The following is a 16,476-nucleotide window of genomic DNA, read 5'->3' as shown; positions in this document are numbered from 1 at the left end:
TATGCATACATTTCTTATATGATTCAGTATAGAATATTATATTACAATGAATGAGTTAGCCATTTGTCACTTGAAAAGTTCAGCATTTGTTATTTATTGTTTTATTCATTTCAGTGAACAACTTCCTAAAACACATAACTTACTGCTTTTAAGTTAATAAATGCATGCCAGGCATCACATCACATTCACATAGACTAAGTTTTCATCATTCACAGAGACTAAGTTTTCATTGCTAATATGAATGATGTAACTGCACTGTGCTCCTGATGTGTTCTTGGAATCTGCTGATATTATAAGGACTATTTGCTCCTAAACTTTGTTCCTAGAATTTTTGAGCTCTTGTGTCTACTGTTTCTACTTTCTCAGTCTCCTGGTCCAAGTTTGTAAGATTGATAACTTTCTCTTGCAGCCATTGTCATATTATTTGATTCCGGTAGCTGGATTCTCATTTCAGTAAAACAAAGTGATCAAACTAGATGACCATCAAAGCTCCTGATACTTCTAAAATTATATAAATCTAAGTTGTTCTCAGTTTGGAAATCAGATGGAGAAAGTTTCTTAGGCTTATTTCTAAAGTGATATTGAAAGGTCTCAATTTTACAAATGAGAAAACCAAGCCCTAGAACTTGTCTATGTGACTTGTGCATAGTCACACAAAGAACTTACAAGCTGCCATGTGGTTCCAGTTGTACCACGCAGCACTGCAAAGTAAGAGCTGATGGTCTCTGGGAGAAATGGACAAGGCCTTCCCCCGCCAAAAAAAAAAATGAGCCATCTTGTGTGCCTGGTTTTCTTAAAGCCTTTTTTAGTCACAGCACAGGTAATTAAAGTAACATATGAATGACATTTGAATAGGTGAGTAATTGTTGAAAAACTTACTCATCTTTAGGTATTGAGATGTTATTGCATAAAGCTTGATTAGCATGGAAAATTGAGGTGTATAAATGGCATAATGATTCACATATTGAATAACAAGAAAACATATTTTCTATTTCTCTTTCTTTAGATACCCATTGGCAATAGATAAGGTTTTTATCCATTTTACAAGTAGGATATTGTTTTAAAAATTTCTTAACTGGCTTATTCTAGCAGTCTCCAAGGTTCTCATCAATTTCTATTTTCACCAAACTTACAACATAAAGGATAGCATGAACTTTTTGCTTGCAAATTAGAATTGGTATTTCCTTAGCTATTAATATTCATACTGCTTAGCAATGGATTTACAGAAAAATGGCTTTTCTTGTCATGTGTTATATCATGGTAAGTCCTTGACTTGCTGGTCTGGTATTGGCAGGTAGATGAAAGAATTTTCCTTAGACAGAAAATCTCTACAATACATATTTATCTATTTGATTTTCCTAGCAGATGGCAATAGCAGACCCTGCCAGCCCCCAAATTGCTTTTTTCACTGCAGCAACTTTTTCTTGTCAAGCAGCTATTTTGTTTCTGAACACATTTAACCTCAAAGACATAAATGCCCCCTACAAAATACACTTCAATATCGAGCAGCAATAATTGAAAAATGAACTATTTATATCACTCAAAATTCATTAATATAAATCTATCAAGATTTACATCTGTCTTTTCTGGATACCTTGTTATTATTATTTTTGTTAAGTGTAAAGCCTTAAAAATTATTCTGCTTTACTTGATCATTCTATAGTCTTATGCTTTTAAATAATTTTCTAAGATTAACTAGAAGAACTCCAATTCTTTTCAAATACCGATACATGAAAATTATAACATAGGTTTTCCCCTGGGAGATAGGCTGATAACTAGTTAATGTACTTGGGGATACTTAATTTACTTGCTTTAAAGCAAATTAGTGTTTTCTACAACTATTATTTCACTTATTCAGAACAATGGTCTGTGCACAAAATACAAAAGAAGTCATATTTTTCAGAAGAAAACAAAATTTTAGCTACTTTTATACATAAAGTCTCCTCCCTGTGTGATATGAGTTCACATTACATGAGTCATTACCTAGTTGCTCATTATAGAAGTCAAACCCTTGTATTTGGCTTTGGACTAATCTTGGATCAAATTCTGTCTTTGACAATTATTATATGAATGACCTTGGCAAATTACTTAAAATTCCTGTGCTGTAATTTTCAAATATGTAAAATAAATATGCCAGTAGTTCCTACCCCTAAGGTTTTTATGAGGATTGGATATTGTGTGTACATATTTATGTATACATAATTCTTAGCAGAGTAATTAGCACATAAGTGTTTCAAAAGTATTTGTCATCATTATCATGGTTATCATCACTTTTACCATATTTCTTCAAGAAGCAAGCTATCATTCCTTTTGAAATAAGAGGTTGATGATGCATGAAATAGCCAAATAACTTTTTCAAGGTTATGTAATATTCAAGTTGGAAACAGAAACAAGATATTCTAATTTGCTTTGCAATTCTCCGTCTATCCATAACTCCATACTGAAAGCGGTCACAGGTATTTAATAATGAAAAAGCTAATATCTTAACAAGCATTCCAAGAAAAAAGAACATGGATGATAAAAGTTGTATTTTAAAAAGTGAAAAAATTAATTAAAGTGTTCATTCATGTGCATGTGAACACGTGAATCTTTGAAATTATTGTTTTCCAATTATGTCCAAAAATTCACACTTTCAGTGTGAAAACTACCTCCCTCCTTTCATTTGTCAGTCCTTTATTTTTTGCTTGTTTCTTCCTTTCAACCTTATTCCCTCCTTATCCCCTTCTTTTCTTTCCTCACTTCCTTTGTTCCTTTCCTCAACAGACGATGAATATGCATTATCTGCTGAGCACCTTACTTGACACCAGGGATGCAAAAATGATCGAGACGCTGAGATTTTACTTACTTAGTTGATGGGAGAGGAGAGAATGCATGAAGAGTAATAAAGTGACAGTTTAGGTTTTTGAGAGAAATGTACAGAACATGGTGCAGCCACAAAAGAGACACTTGTTTGTTATAAGGGTAAGAAAAAAAAATGAACAACTGAGTTGATAACATTAGTGAAAAATGAGTAGGTGGGCATGAGGCAGAAAGCAGGAGGAGAACCCCTAAACAGAGGGAGCAGTAGCAGAAAGAGCACAAGACTATGCCCAATTAATGTACTCTTCCAGTAAAATCCACATAGGTTTAGCAACAACCTGTCTGTGGGTTGGGAACTACTGCCTGTGGGATTTTTCCCGCAGTCTGTTAGTGTGTGGTTGGTGTGCTAAGAGTAAGTTTTACATTTTTAAAGTGTTGTAAGCACCAAATAAAGAAAGGAAATATGTGACAGAGGCAGTATGTTGCTGGCAACATTTTACCAAACCTTAACTTACACATGGATCTGAAGATAGCATATAAAATTGGAATCATAATGATTAACAGTAGTTCATGAATTCTTAGCTAATACACATTTTTCATCAGTTACTACTGGTGACCTACTATACCCTTAGAAATATGAAATTTATGGACAATAAAATTTTATTTCCAATATTCCTGCCTTAATGAACCTTGGAATGGTGGATAAAATGTTGAAGAAAGAAATAATAAATTTATTTGGCTCCAGAGGAAGCTTTGTGTTGGGAATTAGGAGAAGATGGAATCAAGTAGCTCATGTGGTCCAGAATATGGAGGAACTTTTTATCCTAGGTGTTAGAGCTTCAGGAACCTCAAATCCAACTGTATAAATGACCTTTGCTTAGAGCTCTACATTTGAAATAACAATTTTCCAGTTTCTCATCTCCCCTCCCCGTGTTCCTAATTAATATCATAATTTATTGCTCTCCTATAATCTTCTAAATCAGTATTCTTACATGTACTTTGTACATAGGAAGTAGACTGCTTAGTAACAGGGAATTTACATCCTTATTTTTACTTTCTCGTTTCAGGCTACAGATGTCTTAAATCCTTGGTCATCACTTCTAAATGAATACTCAATACCAATGTTTACTTTCTTGCTTACTCAATAAAGCCAAAGTTTGCTTGTGGAGCCAACCTGTCCAGTTAAAAGAATAAATTTCTCAGCTTTTATTTTAGGTAGCAGGCATTAAACATTGTTCTGGCCAATCAGATGAAAGCACAACTTATAGTATGGGGCTTCCAGGAAAGCTTCAGAAAAGGAGGCTAGATATTGCTGGGGCTCTGCCCTTCTGCCCTTAGCTTTTGCTTCTTTCTCTAACATGCTGTATGGTCCCATTGGCTGGAATTAAAGTATTCATCATAAAACAATGGAGCAAATGCCAAGAGAATCTGAGTCCTCACTTTTGGCAATCTTAAACTGCTGAACCAATACTAGCAACCACTACTCTACAGGTTCCTCATTACGCAAGAGAAAAAAATAAAAATAAAACTCCTATGTTTTTCAATTTATTGTTTTTGGGGTTGTTCCTTTTTTGGTACAAAGGCTGGACCCATTCCCTATCCGACATCATGCTCTAATGCTTTCCCTTAGTTTTTCTCTTAAATTATTTTGAGATTTGCTTATATTCAAGTTGTTCCCATTGTCTAGGATTTGCAGACTCTCAAAGGAATATTTATATAGAATAATATCCTAAAACATAATATTTTAATACTTTCTAAAAAATATTGATAGTGAGAGTTATTAATCAATCATTAGATAACAGTTTTGTGACTGGATTCTTGAAGTGGTCAATAATAGCATAATTAGCTCTCACAAAATTTAGTATCACTGTTTCAGCGATCACCCTTGTTTCTAATTATTAAATGACTGTGAAATAATTAAGAGTCAGTTTTCAATGATTTTTTAAAGCATTATTACTTCCCTCTTTTGTTTTATTATTATTATTTAACTGCTCTACTAAATATGACTATTTAAATTGGATAATCCCTCCAAACTATTAGTTAAAACAACTCTTTCTCTGTCTCTTTTCTTTTCTCTTTTGCATTTTTGAGTTTGAAAAATTATTTTAGTATGATGGTGTCCTTTATACTTTATCTATAGTAGCTGAACATCTTCAGCATTCCATGATTTTTCAAAGTAGTTGACACTTTAGTTCTCTGCAGTCTTTTCTGCAGTAACTTGAGCAATATTCAAATATAAGAAATTGTTTCCAAATATGTTTACACTGGAGAGAATAAAAGCTGGTTAATAACATAGGAGAATAGGGGTGTTTACGGTAAACTTGTTTGGGGATGAGAACTGTATTGATGAACTTATTTCCAAATATGATATCACTTCAACAGGATAACAAAATGAAAATATAATAATTCGTATGATTTTAGTTTGAAATGTGTGAACATGTCTACAGAAAAATATAATTATTTAATAATCTATATGGCCAGTTACTCAAGTAAATGAAATCATTCATGTAATTCTTTGAGTGTATAGGTACCATTTATTAATAGGAACCTACTTTTGGTCTGATGAAATTTAACCTGCTTTGCCTGGTAGTAAAAGTTCCACAAAATTGCAAACAATCATTATTTTAAGTAAGAGAAGGCACAGGATGTCATAAAAGGACAAAATTTAATAACACTTTGTATTTGGGGGGTGGGGGAGGGAAGTGACATTCAGAGGGATGGCTCATGCATATACCAAATGTTTAGAACATTTTTCCATAAATGTGTTAAGCTGACATTAAGTTGGGAAAATGCCTCCTAAGGGAAATCTCAGCTTGAATCAAAAATAATATTTTAAAAAATCCATTGCTAAGAGAAAGTAGTAGTTTATGCTAATCTACTCTTTCTGCAAAGTGATGTCTTTGAATTAGTGATTCTAACCCATCAGCTGCTATATATAATTGTAGAAGGATCCAAAAAGTTTGGAAATATGTTCATAATCAGAAAATGAAGCAAACGGTAGACAGCTTCGAAAAGGACAGTTAGCCCTCTTCCACTTGTCTTCACATACGCAGGCATCCCCAGCTATCCCACTGAAATCAATGCTTTACTCCATGAAAATATGCAATCAGATCGAAGATTTTTTAAAGCCTAATATTTTATTTGTGTGCTGCATATAAATATTTGAGGTACTAAGAGTGAAGAGAAATATGCCAAGATATTTACATGTAGTAGTTACTTAAGACAAAATTATAGAAAATCATATTGTGAAAATTGTATGATTTGTATTAAGCAAATTATTTTAAGTACCTTCCTTTTCCACATTTCTGCCTACAGTACTATAGAAATGATGTAATAATGGGCTGGATAATACCATTCTTATTTCCACCTGACTTAACACCTTGAAGAATTTTGAATGTTATCATTTAGTCCAGGTTAAAGGCACTATTAGAAACTGAATACTTAATACCTGTAACTTTTGTCTTGCTTCTAAATTAAATATAAAAATATCTCTCTATGTAACACAGTCCTGCAATTAAGGGAGTAGTGCTAAAATGCAGTTCTGCATTTCTCAGGATATCATGCTACCACATCTTTGTTGTCCCTCACTCTTCTTGGGCACTTGCTTTCCTCCTTATTCAACCTCTTTCAAGAGCCAATCATAATAAGCATTCATTCCCTTGTATATGCTCTGAATTTCTTTACACCTTTCTTTTTATCATACTTCCCTATAAAGCCTCAACCCTGGTTAAATCCAAATTGACCCCAAGTTTGTGCCTATACTACTGAAACTAAATTTGTCTTGGACCAGTGTTTAATTGTTCTCACTTTAATACCTGGCCATAGACCCCAAGGGGACCTTCTATGCTGTCCAGACATTACAAGTCTTCATTTTATTCATAATCCTACTCTTCTATACCTTTTCCTCTCTCTTCAAACTACCGTACAAATTATCTCATCTCTACTCTCAGCTGATAATCTTGTTTCTTATTTCAATGAAAAAAAAATCAACCAACAAAAAAAAAACCTTTCACATACTCCTGTTATTACAACTTCCACTTCAATACAATGGTAACAAAATAAAAATAAAATAGTAGCCATGATGTTAATTTTAAGCATGTGAAAATATCTACAGAAAAAAATGTAATCATTATAACAATGTTTTTATGTAAAAACCTAAAAGATCTGTACCCATTCCTTCTCTTCAGTGTTGCCGCATTGCACAGCCTCTGGAAAAGCATGGTAAATGTGAATGGTGCCCCCTGGAGTTGTTCAGTGAAAAATTTTCAAAGCTATTTGCAGCAACTCTGGCTCTTGACATCATCTCTTGCTAATCTCCCCCTTTGTTAACTCTGCTGCAAAAACAATAGAATCCTTGCTATTCTTCAGAAATGACCAGGCTTCATCTGTGCTGTCTCCTCTGCCTGGAATAATCTTTCTCAAATAGTCTGTATAGCTCAATCCATCACAATTTTTTACCTTAACTCAAAATACTACCTTCTCCATTAAACCATGGCTGAGTGATCTATTTAATTTTGCAACTCGTACCCCTTGATTCCACTCTATATTTCTGCTTTATTTTTTTCTGTAGTTTTAATCACCTTCTAATATATTACGCAATTTACTTACTTCCTTTGTATGACCTTGGACTCACCCTGCTAAAATGTAAGCTCCCTGAAGGCAGGGATTTTTTTTTCTGTTTTCTTCACTGCTGTATCCTCACCATGAATAAAATGAATTAATAAACCATGTGTTGGACATGTTGATTGTCAATAAAGTAAGACTTCGGAACCAAAATTTAGCAAAGCAAATGCCAAATCAACAGAAATGGCACATTTTATACAATGTGAATGAAAACTTGCTGGTTTTTCCATTAGTTCCCTTTAAGCAGCAAAGTAGACCTTCAGCAGGGTCAAGAATATTAAAAGGATGTGTCTCAATTGCCCAAAATAGCTCTACTTAGGATCGGAAAGTTCAAGACTGTAGAGGTACTGCCATTTAACTATGCTATTTCTTTCTTCAAAAGAAAAACCCATTTGTAACACAGAGCCCTCCAGAGATTTGTCACCATTTGCTAGGCTTCAGTCCAAAAAGTGTCAAGACTGACCCAGCCAATTTCCAGGGTCACATAGTCATTACTTTTATCACTTATGAAAACAGAAGAAGACAATTTCAGTCCCCTAAACACAGTGGAAAATCAATGATTCTAGGATCATTTTCAAAGTTGACAATATGAATCCAAGTCCTTATTAAAAGGATAAATAGATAATGAGATCTATTTCTTTAGCGCCAGTGTCACTCCCTAGAAGTTGTGCATTTAAGAGGAGAAATCAGTACTTTAAGTTCAACGAGGTACTGCTTAGTGCATTATCTCTTTAGTACAAGTGCATTACTTTATGCAGTCATTGTTTTATTGTTTTCTCTTCACACTAATTTATTAAACACCTATGATGTGTTTCTTTAATAATATTTTTATTTCCTTTAAAATTATTTATCAAATACCAACAATGTACCAAGCACTCTGCTAAGCACTGGGGATATATTATCTCCAATATATTGTGGGCTGGTTTTACAAGCCATATTTCCTGGAGTGCAAACATAGGGTCATAAAAATAGAGAAAATACCATTTTTTATATTGATAAAAATATAAAAAATATTTTTATCATTTTTCTCCCTCTTTATATTGATACCTTCATCCACTTTTCAAGTTTCTGCCCAGCGATTTGTGTAAAATCCTGGCAATGACTCCTGTATGTTTATGAGCCAAATCCTCTACACCTCCATTTGTCTTTTTTTTTTTTTTTTCTGAGACAGAGTTTCATTCTAGTTGTCCAGGCTAGAGAGCAATGGCACAATCTCGGCTCACCACAACCCTGCCTCCCAGGTTCAAGTGATTCTCCTGCTTCAGCCTACCAAGTAGCTGGGATTACAGGCACGTGCCACCACGGCCAGCTAATTTTGTATTTTTAGTAGAGACAGGGTTTCTCCATGTTGGTTAGGCTGGTCTCGAACTCCCAACCTCACATGATCTGCCCGCCTCGGCCTCCCATAGTGCAGGGATTACAGGCGTGGGCCACCATGCCCAGCTGTCCTCTTTTATTCTCTGGCTCTCTGTGGTGTGTCACGTATCCTGAAAAGCAGCTGTCAGTGCCTGACCAAAAATGCAGCACCAGGGTGCTGTTTGTGCTCACCTATTGTTTCTTCTATCTCCGCATGTGAAGCTTTCGGATATGTTTGCCCGTTTTTTTTAAAGATGTGGTTATCTTCACAAAGGAGCCCTGCAATGCATGCTGGCACCAAGGTGCTGTGGTAATCAAAATCAGTCCATTGGAGCAGTGTTCTTTCAAGAAAATCTGTCCCCTTTTGTAAGGTTACCTACATTGTATGGTTTCACCATAGTATTAATCTGTGTTCCTAGGATCTAAGACAGATTTCATAGTAACTATTTGCGGCACATCAGGTGCCAGAAGATTAGAGGTGATAATGACAATTGCAGAGGATTTAATAAGAAGACTATTTACAAAGGAATAAGTAGGGTATAGAGTATTATCCTAGGACTAAACACAGTGCAGATGGTGAGCTGTGAAATCCCAAAGTTTGAAGGGGCAGAGGCGAAAAAAGATCACCGGAGTTGAGATGGAGAGAGTTATATGTTATGTGGGCTTGGGGACACTTTGACAGTTGTTTTAACCTTTGATTAGAGGAGTCTGACAACTTTAGATGGCATTGCATAAGAAGAGCTAATAGAATAAATATCCCTGCTTCACTCTTTCTTCTCTCTGATCTCCTACCAGGATTCTCCATTTGCCAGACTCAACTGGAAGCAAGAAAGCAAGAGAACCCCTTGAAACAGTTCACACACTCTGGCCCCTAAATTATAGAGCAGGGTGGAAAGAAGTGGCAGTGGTAATGGACAGGCCACTCTTATTCCAGATTTTAGCTCTGCTCCATCTCTGTGGGACCTAGGAAAGTATTTGGCTGTTGGTCTAAATCTCCTCTCTGCTTCAATCCTTAGTCATTATACTTGACTAAAGCTTGTGGTCCTTCTGCTTGCATTTCCCAAAGTTGATGTTTTTTCCAAAATGATCTATGTACCTTTTCTCAACAAATTAACACTTAAATAGAGTTTATGGATTCATAGCCACTATTTCAAGCAGAGGAATTATTAACTCATGTATTCCCCCCAACTATTTAGTCCCCTAATATTATTAACCTAATTTTATAGACGAGAAATCTGAGGCACAGAAAAATAAATCTCTCAAGGTCATACAACTAATACGTGGCAAAGCCAAAATTCAAATCCAGCCAACCAGCCTCCAGATTCCAAGCTCTAGTATACTGTTTGGAATAACAAATATTTTATTATGTACTTAAAATATTATATATAATTATGTGAAAAAGGAAATAATCTCTCTACACGAAGAGATTAGGTTCTATTGGCAGAGATACTCAAATGTAATAAAGAAAGTTTTAATGTAGAGATATTCATAAGACTATAAGGGCCCAAATGTACCTAACCAATCTCAGTCTAGGGTGAGAGAAAAGAATCAGAGAGTGTACCCAAGAGGAAATCATTACTGATATTTGGAGGGCAAAGTTTGGTAGTTTGTACTTTAACCTGAACACAACAAGGAATCATTGGATGAGTTAATGCTGGTGAATTACATAATTAAGTTATTACTTTTAAAATAACATTCTGATGGTAAAAGTGCAGATATGAATTGTAGTGTAAATATACTATTTAAAAATTATTTGTATATGTCAATGTATGTTTAGGTATATGAATGAATACCTATTTGTCCTGTTTTTAAGATTTAAGCTTATTATTAAACACTCAAACTTTTTATGTGAATTTTATGGGAAATACATGGAATCTAATAATGTTATCTTTTTAAGCTTATCCTTATCATGTACATATATTATATAATATAATTTAAATTATATTATATATGTAAATGTTATATATCAGTACATATAAATTATGTATATATATAAATTCTACTCATCTGAAAACAAAACAAACTGATATAAACAAACTGATTCAAGAATTCAAGATACTTATTTTTTTCATAATAACCATTGATCAGGAGTACTTTATTCCTTTCTGTATTTGATGAGATTATGACCTTGTTTGGAATACTTTTGATTCTGAAGTTTACACTTATTAACTGTTATTTAAAATCCATTAGAAATATCATTCTTGGAAGCATCAATACTAAGTTCCATTTGATTATTTTGGGTGTGGGAAACATTTACCAACATAAAGTCAGTGGGTCAAAAACTTGCTTGTGCAGCCACATCACTAGAAATATCACTGTAACACAAGCAGTAATTATCCATATTCCATTCTTATCAAAAGCTTCCTAGACACAATTTATTATATTGAATTGCATTTACCCAATTACTAACAATAGCCTGAGGAAGATTAAAATTGTAGTCCCCTAGATATAAATTTCTTATTTTAATTTCAATATCTATTAAGGAAATGTTAGTAGGATGAAAATTTCAGCCTCTATAGATATTCGTGTCAAGGATATCGTTCTTTTCTGCTAGGAAAATGCCTAGAAGTTAAAATTAATAATATATTTTTTAAAAAATTGAATAATCTTAGGTTAAAATTCACCAAAAATTAAGACACTTCTATCTGATTTCCACAATTGTCTCCAGGTTTCAAACTTCATGAAGGTAGAAGCCCTATCTTATACCCAGTGTATCCCCAGTACTTAGCAAAGTGCTTGACATAAGTCACGAACTGAAAAACAATTATTTCAAATGTAGTTTAACTTAATTGTTTTGATGTGCATTTGGTTTTTTTTCGTTTAAATGACTGTAGTCTCCTATTTATTTTCTATACAGTATTCACTGGCTACTCATTGCATGACACTTAACAGTCACATACATTACATGATAGTATCCAGCTAGAAAAATAGGTATTTACTATGTTAATCAGCTTTATTGGATAAGTATTGAGCAGTGTTTTACCAATTTTTTTCTCTGTTTTCTTAGAATTTAAACCACTAGACATCTCACCAGAAGCTCTTAAGTCTTTTTATACTTATTATAAATGGGCAAAGATCAGCTCTAGCAGTCAGGTTTCCAAGCTAGAAACATAAGCCACTTTAAGTTATTTTAAACAAGAAGACTTTATTTAATGATTTCAGTGCTTCCAAAATCTTTGGAAGGACTCATGGAGCAGATTCTACGCTGTACTCCTGCAGGGACTCTCAGAACCATATAGAACTGGTTCCCTGGGGGAACTGCCATTTCTGAGGCTGCCACAGGAGCTCCATTAAAAACAAAAGTTCTCTGCCGCTGCCCTGCAAGTGGGCACCAAACACTGCTAGAAAAAACCTGCTTATTTGCAAGACCTTATTGCCAGCAACAGGAGCCAGGAGCTGCCAAAATTTAGGATTTGCCTTCCTACTGCCTTCTGAAATTGGTCTTGAGTACTTCTAATAGGCTGAAACTCATTTTCATAAAAAATGATAGCTGCAGAGGAGTTTGAGAAATGTAGACTTTGTTTTATAACCTCTCCAAGAAAAAAAAAGTGAACAAGAGATCCAGTTCAGAAACATGCATATTAAAATCAAATCCCTTTTGTAAGTCAAGTGTCTTCATTCATACTTTGGGGAGGGGAGGGGTCACAGTAGAAGCAACTTAGTGAAAAAGCCAAAGCAAAAATGATGAATCTAGACAACTTGGGTAGAAGTATAGCTCAGACACTTGTCAATATAAGCAAGTTACATGCCTTCTCTGAGCCTCTGTTTCCACATTTTAGAGAAGCATCCAGTCCTCCTCACAGAATGATTATGAGAATCATATTACACATAAATGTAAAAATACTTCATAAATATTGATACAGACATGAGGCAGGAAAATACTAGATAGAAGAGGGAGGTTCCCAACAAGGGCCACACCCTCAAGCCTGGGACTGCGGCCCAAAGTGAGAACATGCATTCTTGTTTTCCTACTTGAATGTTGCTTTTTGGCCTGCCCCACACCCAATCCTGTACCCATAAAAACCCCAGGCTCCACCACTGGCAGAGGGGCAGCAGAACAGGAGAGCAGCTGAGCAGCAGAGCAGAGCAGCAGAGGAGAGAAGAGAAAAAGCAGTTGGATGCCAGAGAGTAGCAGCTTGACTTCAGAGGGCCAGCTTGACAGCAGGACTTTGGAGAAGTGTTCGACCATGGACAAACTCAATAAACCCGCCCCACATTCACCACCCTTCAATTCCTTCATACGACCTGATTCTTCCTCAACACTGGACAAGAACTTGGGTACCAAGAGGGCGGGTGCAAAAGGCTGTCACCTGACCTTCCACTGAGCTGTTAAACAGGCCGTCCATGGACGGCAAAGCTAAAGGAGCACACTGCAACTACTCCTGCCAGTGCCCAGAAGCACTCATGCCGGCCCCTGCACCTGCTCACTCACCTACACGCTCCCCATCCTGTTAGGGATTGAGAGCTGTGGGCTGAGTAAATGAGCCAACCCAAGGGAACTATCCCATTTCAACTAAGCAATTAAAAGAAGATATGATCAGTAGGAATTATCAAGGGAAAATTAAACGACGTTATTTCAGTTGCTGTTAGAGCTTTAGTGCTAAATACATTTTATTTTATTCTAATTTTTGAAAAATGGTGATCTTTTTCATATAGTCTGTAAATTACTGCAATACCTTATTTCACAACCAACTGGGATTTAATGGACTGGAAACATTAGATCAAGTCAAACCCCTCTAAATATTTGTGGTATCATGTCTTATTGTAGTATAGACTCCATAGATCCTATAAGAGACATTGTTCTAATAAATAATTAAAGCCATATTTGAATTTATTTGTTTTCTGTCATTTATATGTCTATATTTACAGAGTCTCAAGTACTTCCTATATTTACATTGGAAAGCTTTTCAAATTTTGTGATTTTTGTGATCTTGTGGGAATATGATGCTTGGTTGATTTTCTAGTTGGCCAAGTCTCTGTGAAGTAGGTTTTAAGCCCTGGACAGTAAAGAATAGAAGCTTCTCGGTCAGTAAGCCACATGATAATAGCAAAAGAGTTGCTAGGGAATTACTTCTCACTTTGTGTTGTCATTTAGATTGAAAAAGCATAAACTCATAATTATGTAGTGTGATTTACTATTTTAATTGAGCTCCAGTTGACAGTATGATAAGATGACCTTATGAACAATATAACACTGGGCCCCCAGAAATCAATAAATATAGTAAAAATTTTTTACTGCCCTTCCTGCCTACTCACCAAATCAATTCCTTTTTACCTTTTTTTTAATGAAAGTTCTACAATTCATTTTACTACCTGTCAAAAGTGAAATGTCTCTTTTTTTTTTCCTGAGGAGATATAGTTGTTTGATATCTCAATACTTTTTGCTGATTTTATTTTTCATTGCTTTGTATCTAGGACACTCACATACTTTATCTAACCTTCTAGGCCCCAAATTTAGAGTAAAATTTATACAGTTGTAGAGAATGAGGACTAACAAAGTGATTAGTTAAGACTATTAGGATTTGTACACTGTTGATTTTGTCGCTTTTCACATTGTGGGACAAGTCTTATAAAACCTCAGTATGAGTCACCTGAGAGAGTAAAAAGGAGGATAACAGGTTGATTCCCTTTTCCTGTGAATCAGGAGCACCTCTCTAGGCACATTCATACAAATTCTATTTACCAGACAGAGGAGTCTGGACACGATTGTCTCTACATTTTTCTCATGAAGTACATCTCTGTCTCACACCCAATGCATCCACAAGCTTGCAACGTCTTGGATGCTGGAGGATTACTTATCCTCAAAACACTTTGTGACCACTCATTGGGGAGCATGGAACAAACCTGAGAGAACTAAGGCTGTCCCAGTACATGTCCCCTAGTGATATCAGGGTAACAACTGTTTCCTGTCCTCTCTGGTAGTTTCCAAGTACTTTTATTACTGGACTTTTCCAGCTTTGCCTTGTATTGGAAACACAAGTGCTAGGAAGAAGTATTTTTCTTCCGCACAGATCAAGAAATGAAATTTTCCCTAGTGTCTAGCAAAAGACTCTAGCTCATTTTACAGCATTGATTTCATAATTCAGTCTTCTACATAGTCATTTACTGTAACAGATGTTAGGAAACACCCATAGTCTCAGAGAAAGAGAGGTGACTTTGGCTATACAATGAGGGTCATTACATGAAAGGAAGAATGATGGAGACTTGTGAAAAATTTAGGGTTCATCTTCTGATCTGAGTGTAGCGTATGACTAAGGCGTTGTAGATACGTGATCCATTCACTACTTGCTTATTATACCAGACTGAATTCTTTTCCTATGCTGTGTACCATGTAACAGAAAATATAAATGGCAATTGTCAAGTCAACACTTTTGTGTTCTGTTTATTGGTTCAATCAGCTTTCATATATGACTGTGCATTGTCATTTATAACCTCAATTGATGAGATTCAATCCTACAAGGAATCTTTTATCTCAGATAAGCATTTAAAGGGAGGGATATAAAGAAGCAGAAATTAGAAAACTGCAGATCTATTTTATGTACCTAGCAATATAATCCCATTCATTGACAATTTTTTATATTCTTGTTTAAATTTATACTTGTTTTCTTTTAGAGTTGATAGTTTACCCAAGAATCTCATAGTAAAGTGTAAGTTTCATAAAAATAAATTGAGCTGTTAAGGTTGAAAACCAAGGAGAAAATCTTAACCTTTACCTTTCATTTATCCTGGGTATCTAAAACATCACTGGATCTTGTATGGTATTAATCCCCTGCCTTTGAATCTGACCACAAATAATTTAATTTAGTTACCTATGTTCACCTAATTGGCACCATAGAAAAATTTCCTAATGCACAGCCTTTATTCATTTTCTTCCCCTTAAAGTTTATCTTAACATGTTGTCACTAGGTTCTTCTTCTTAAAACTCAGAGCAGATCTTGGCCCTCCAGGCTCAGAGAGCTTCCTTATCTACCTTGTTGAAATCAAATTAATTCAAAATCTTTCAGTTTAAATGTAAAAGCTCATCACTTCATCATTCATACTTACCTTTCTGATTTTCTTCAATACCCGCCCCCCCCCACACACACCACACACACACATACACACGCATTCTATGCCCTTTCATCCTTCATATTTGAGTGCTTCCTCAAATGACACCTTTCCCCGCCCCCCACATTTATCCAAGGAAGGGCTAATTTCACTTCTTATCTTCCCCCAAAACTTTACATATTCAAAAATTTAAATTAATCTCACCCTCACACCACATGCCCAAAGTAATGACTATAACTGTTATGCCATCGGAGTTCTATAAGATTATGAGCTGCTCAAAGATAAAACCTCTACCTTGCTGGATTTTTAATTCTCATATTTAGCATAGAGTTCAATGTATTCTAAATAGATGTTGGTGGAAATGATTTTCACTGAATTAATTGGCCATGTCCCATCATGATGTTGTTCTGGCTTTCTTTTAGGAACATGGAATACCAATCAACATGGGCTATGCTGTGGCCCCACATCACTCAGGGGTCTACCCGGTTCACATTCAGCTGTATGCAGCTTGGAAGAAGGTCTGGGGTATTCAAGTCACCAGCACTGAAGAATATCCACATCTGAAACCTGCCCGGTACAGAAAGGGCTTCATTCACAATAGCATCATGGTGAGCACAGAGAGCCATGTATATTAAAGGATGTTAATATCTA

At 35.3% G+C, this 16,476-nt stretch overlaps 1 protein-coding gene across 1 annotated transcript in view; it reads left to right on the top strand.

Annotated features, from left to right (window-relative positions):
• LOC129035136 (bifunctional heparan sulfate N-deacetylase/N-sulfotransferase 4) overlaps positions 1–16,476 on the top strand; it is a 291,019-nt gene that overhangs the window by 164,287 nt on the left and 110,256 nt on the right. The window contains exon 5 of the mRNA XM_054485287.2: positions 16,248–16,433. Coding sequence (XP_054341262.1) covers positions 16,248–16,433 — 186 coding nt within the window. The remainder of the gene's footprint in view (positions 1–16,247; positions 16,434–16,476) is intronic.

Source organism: Pongo pygmaeus, chromosome 3, assembly GCF_028885625.2.
Source record: "Pongo pygmaeus isolate AG05252 chromosome 3, NHGRI_mPonPyg2-v2.0_pri, whole genome shotgun sequence".
Taxonomy (NCBI): Eukaryota; Metazoa; Chordata; class Mammalia; order Primates; family Hominidae; genus Pongo; species Pongo pygmaeus.
This window is presented reverse-complemented; position numbering and strand designations above follow the sequence as displayed.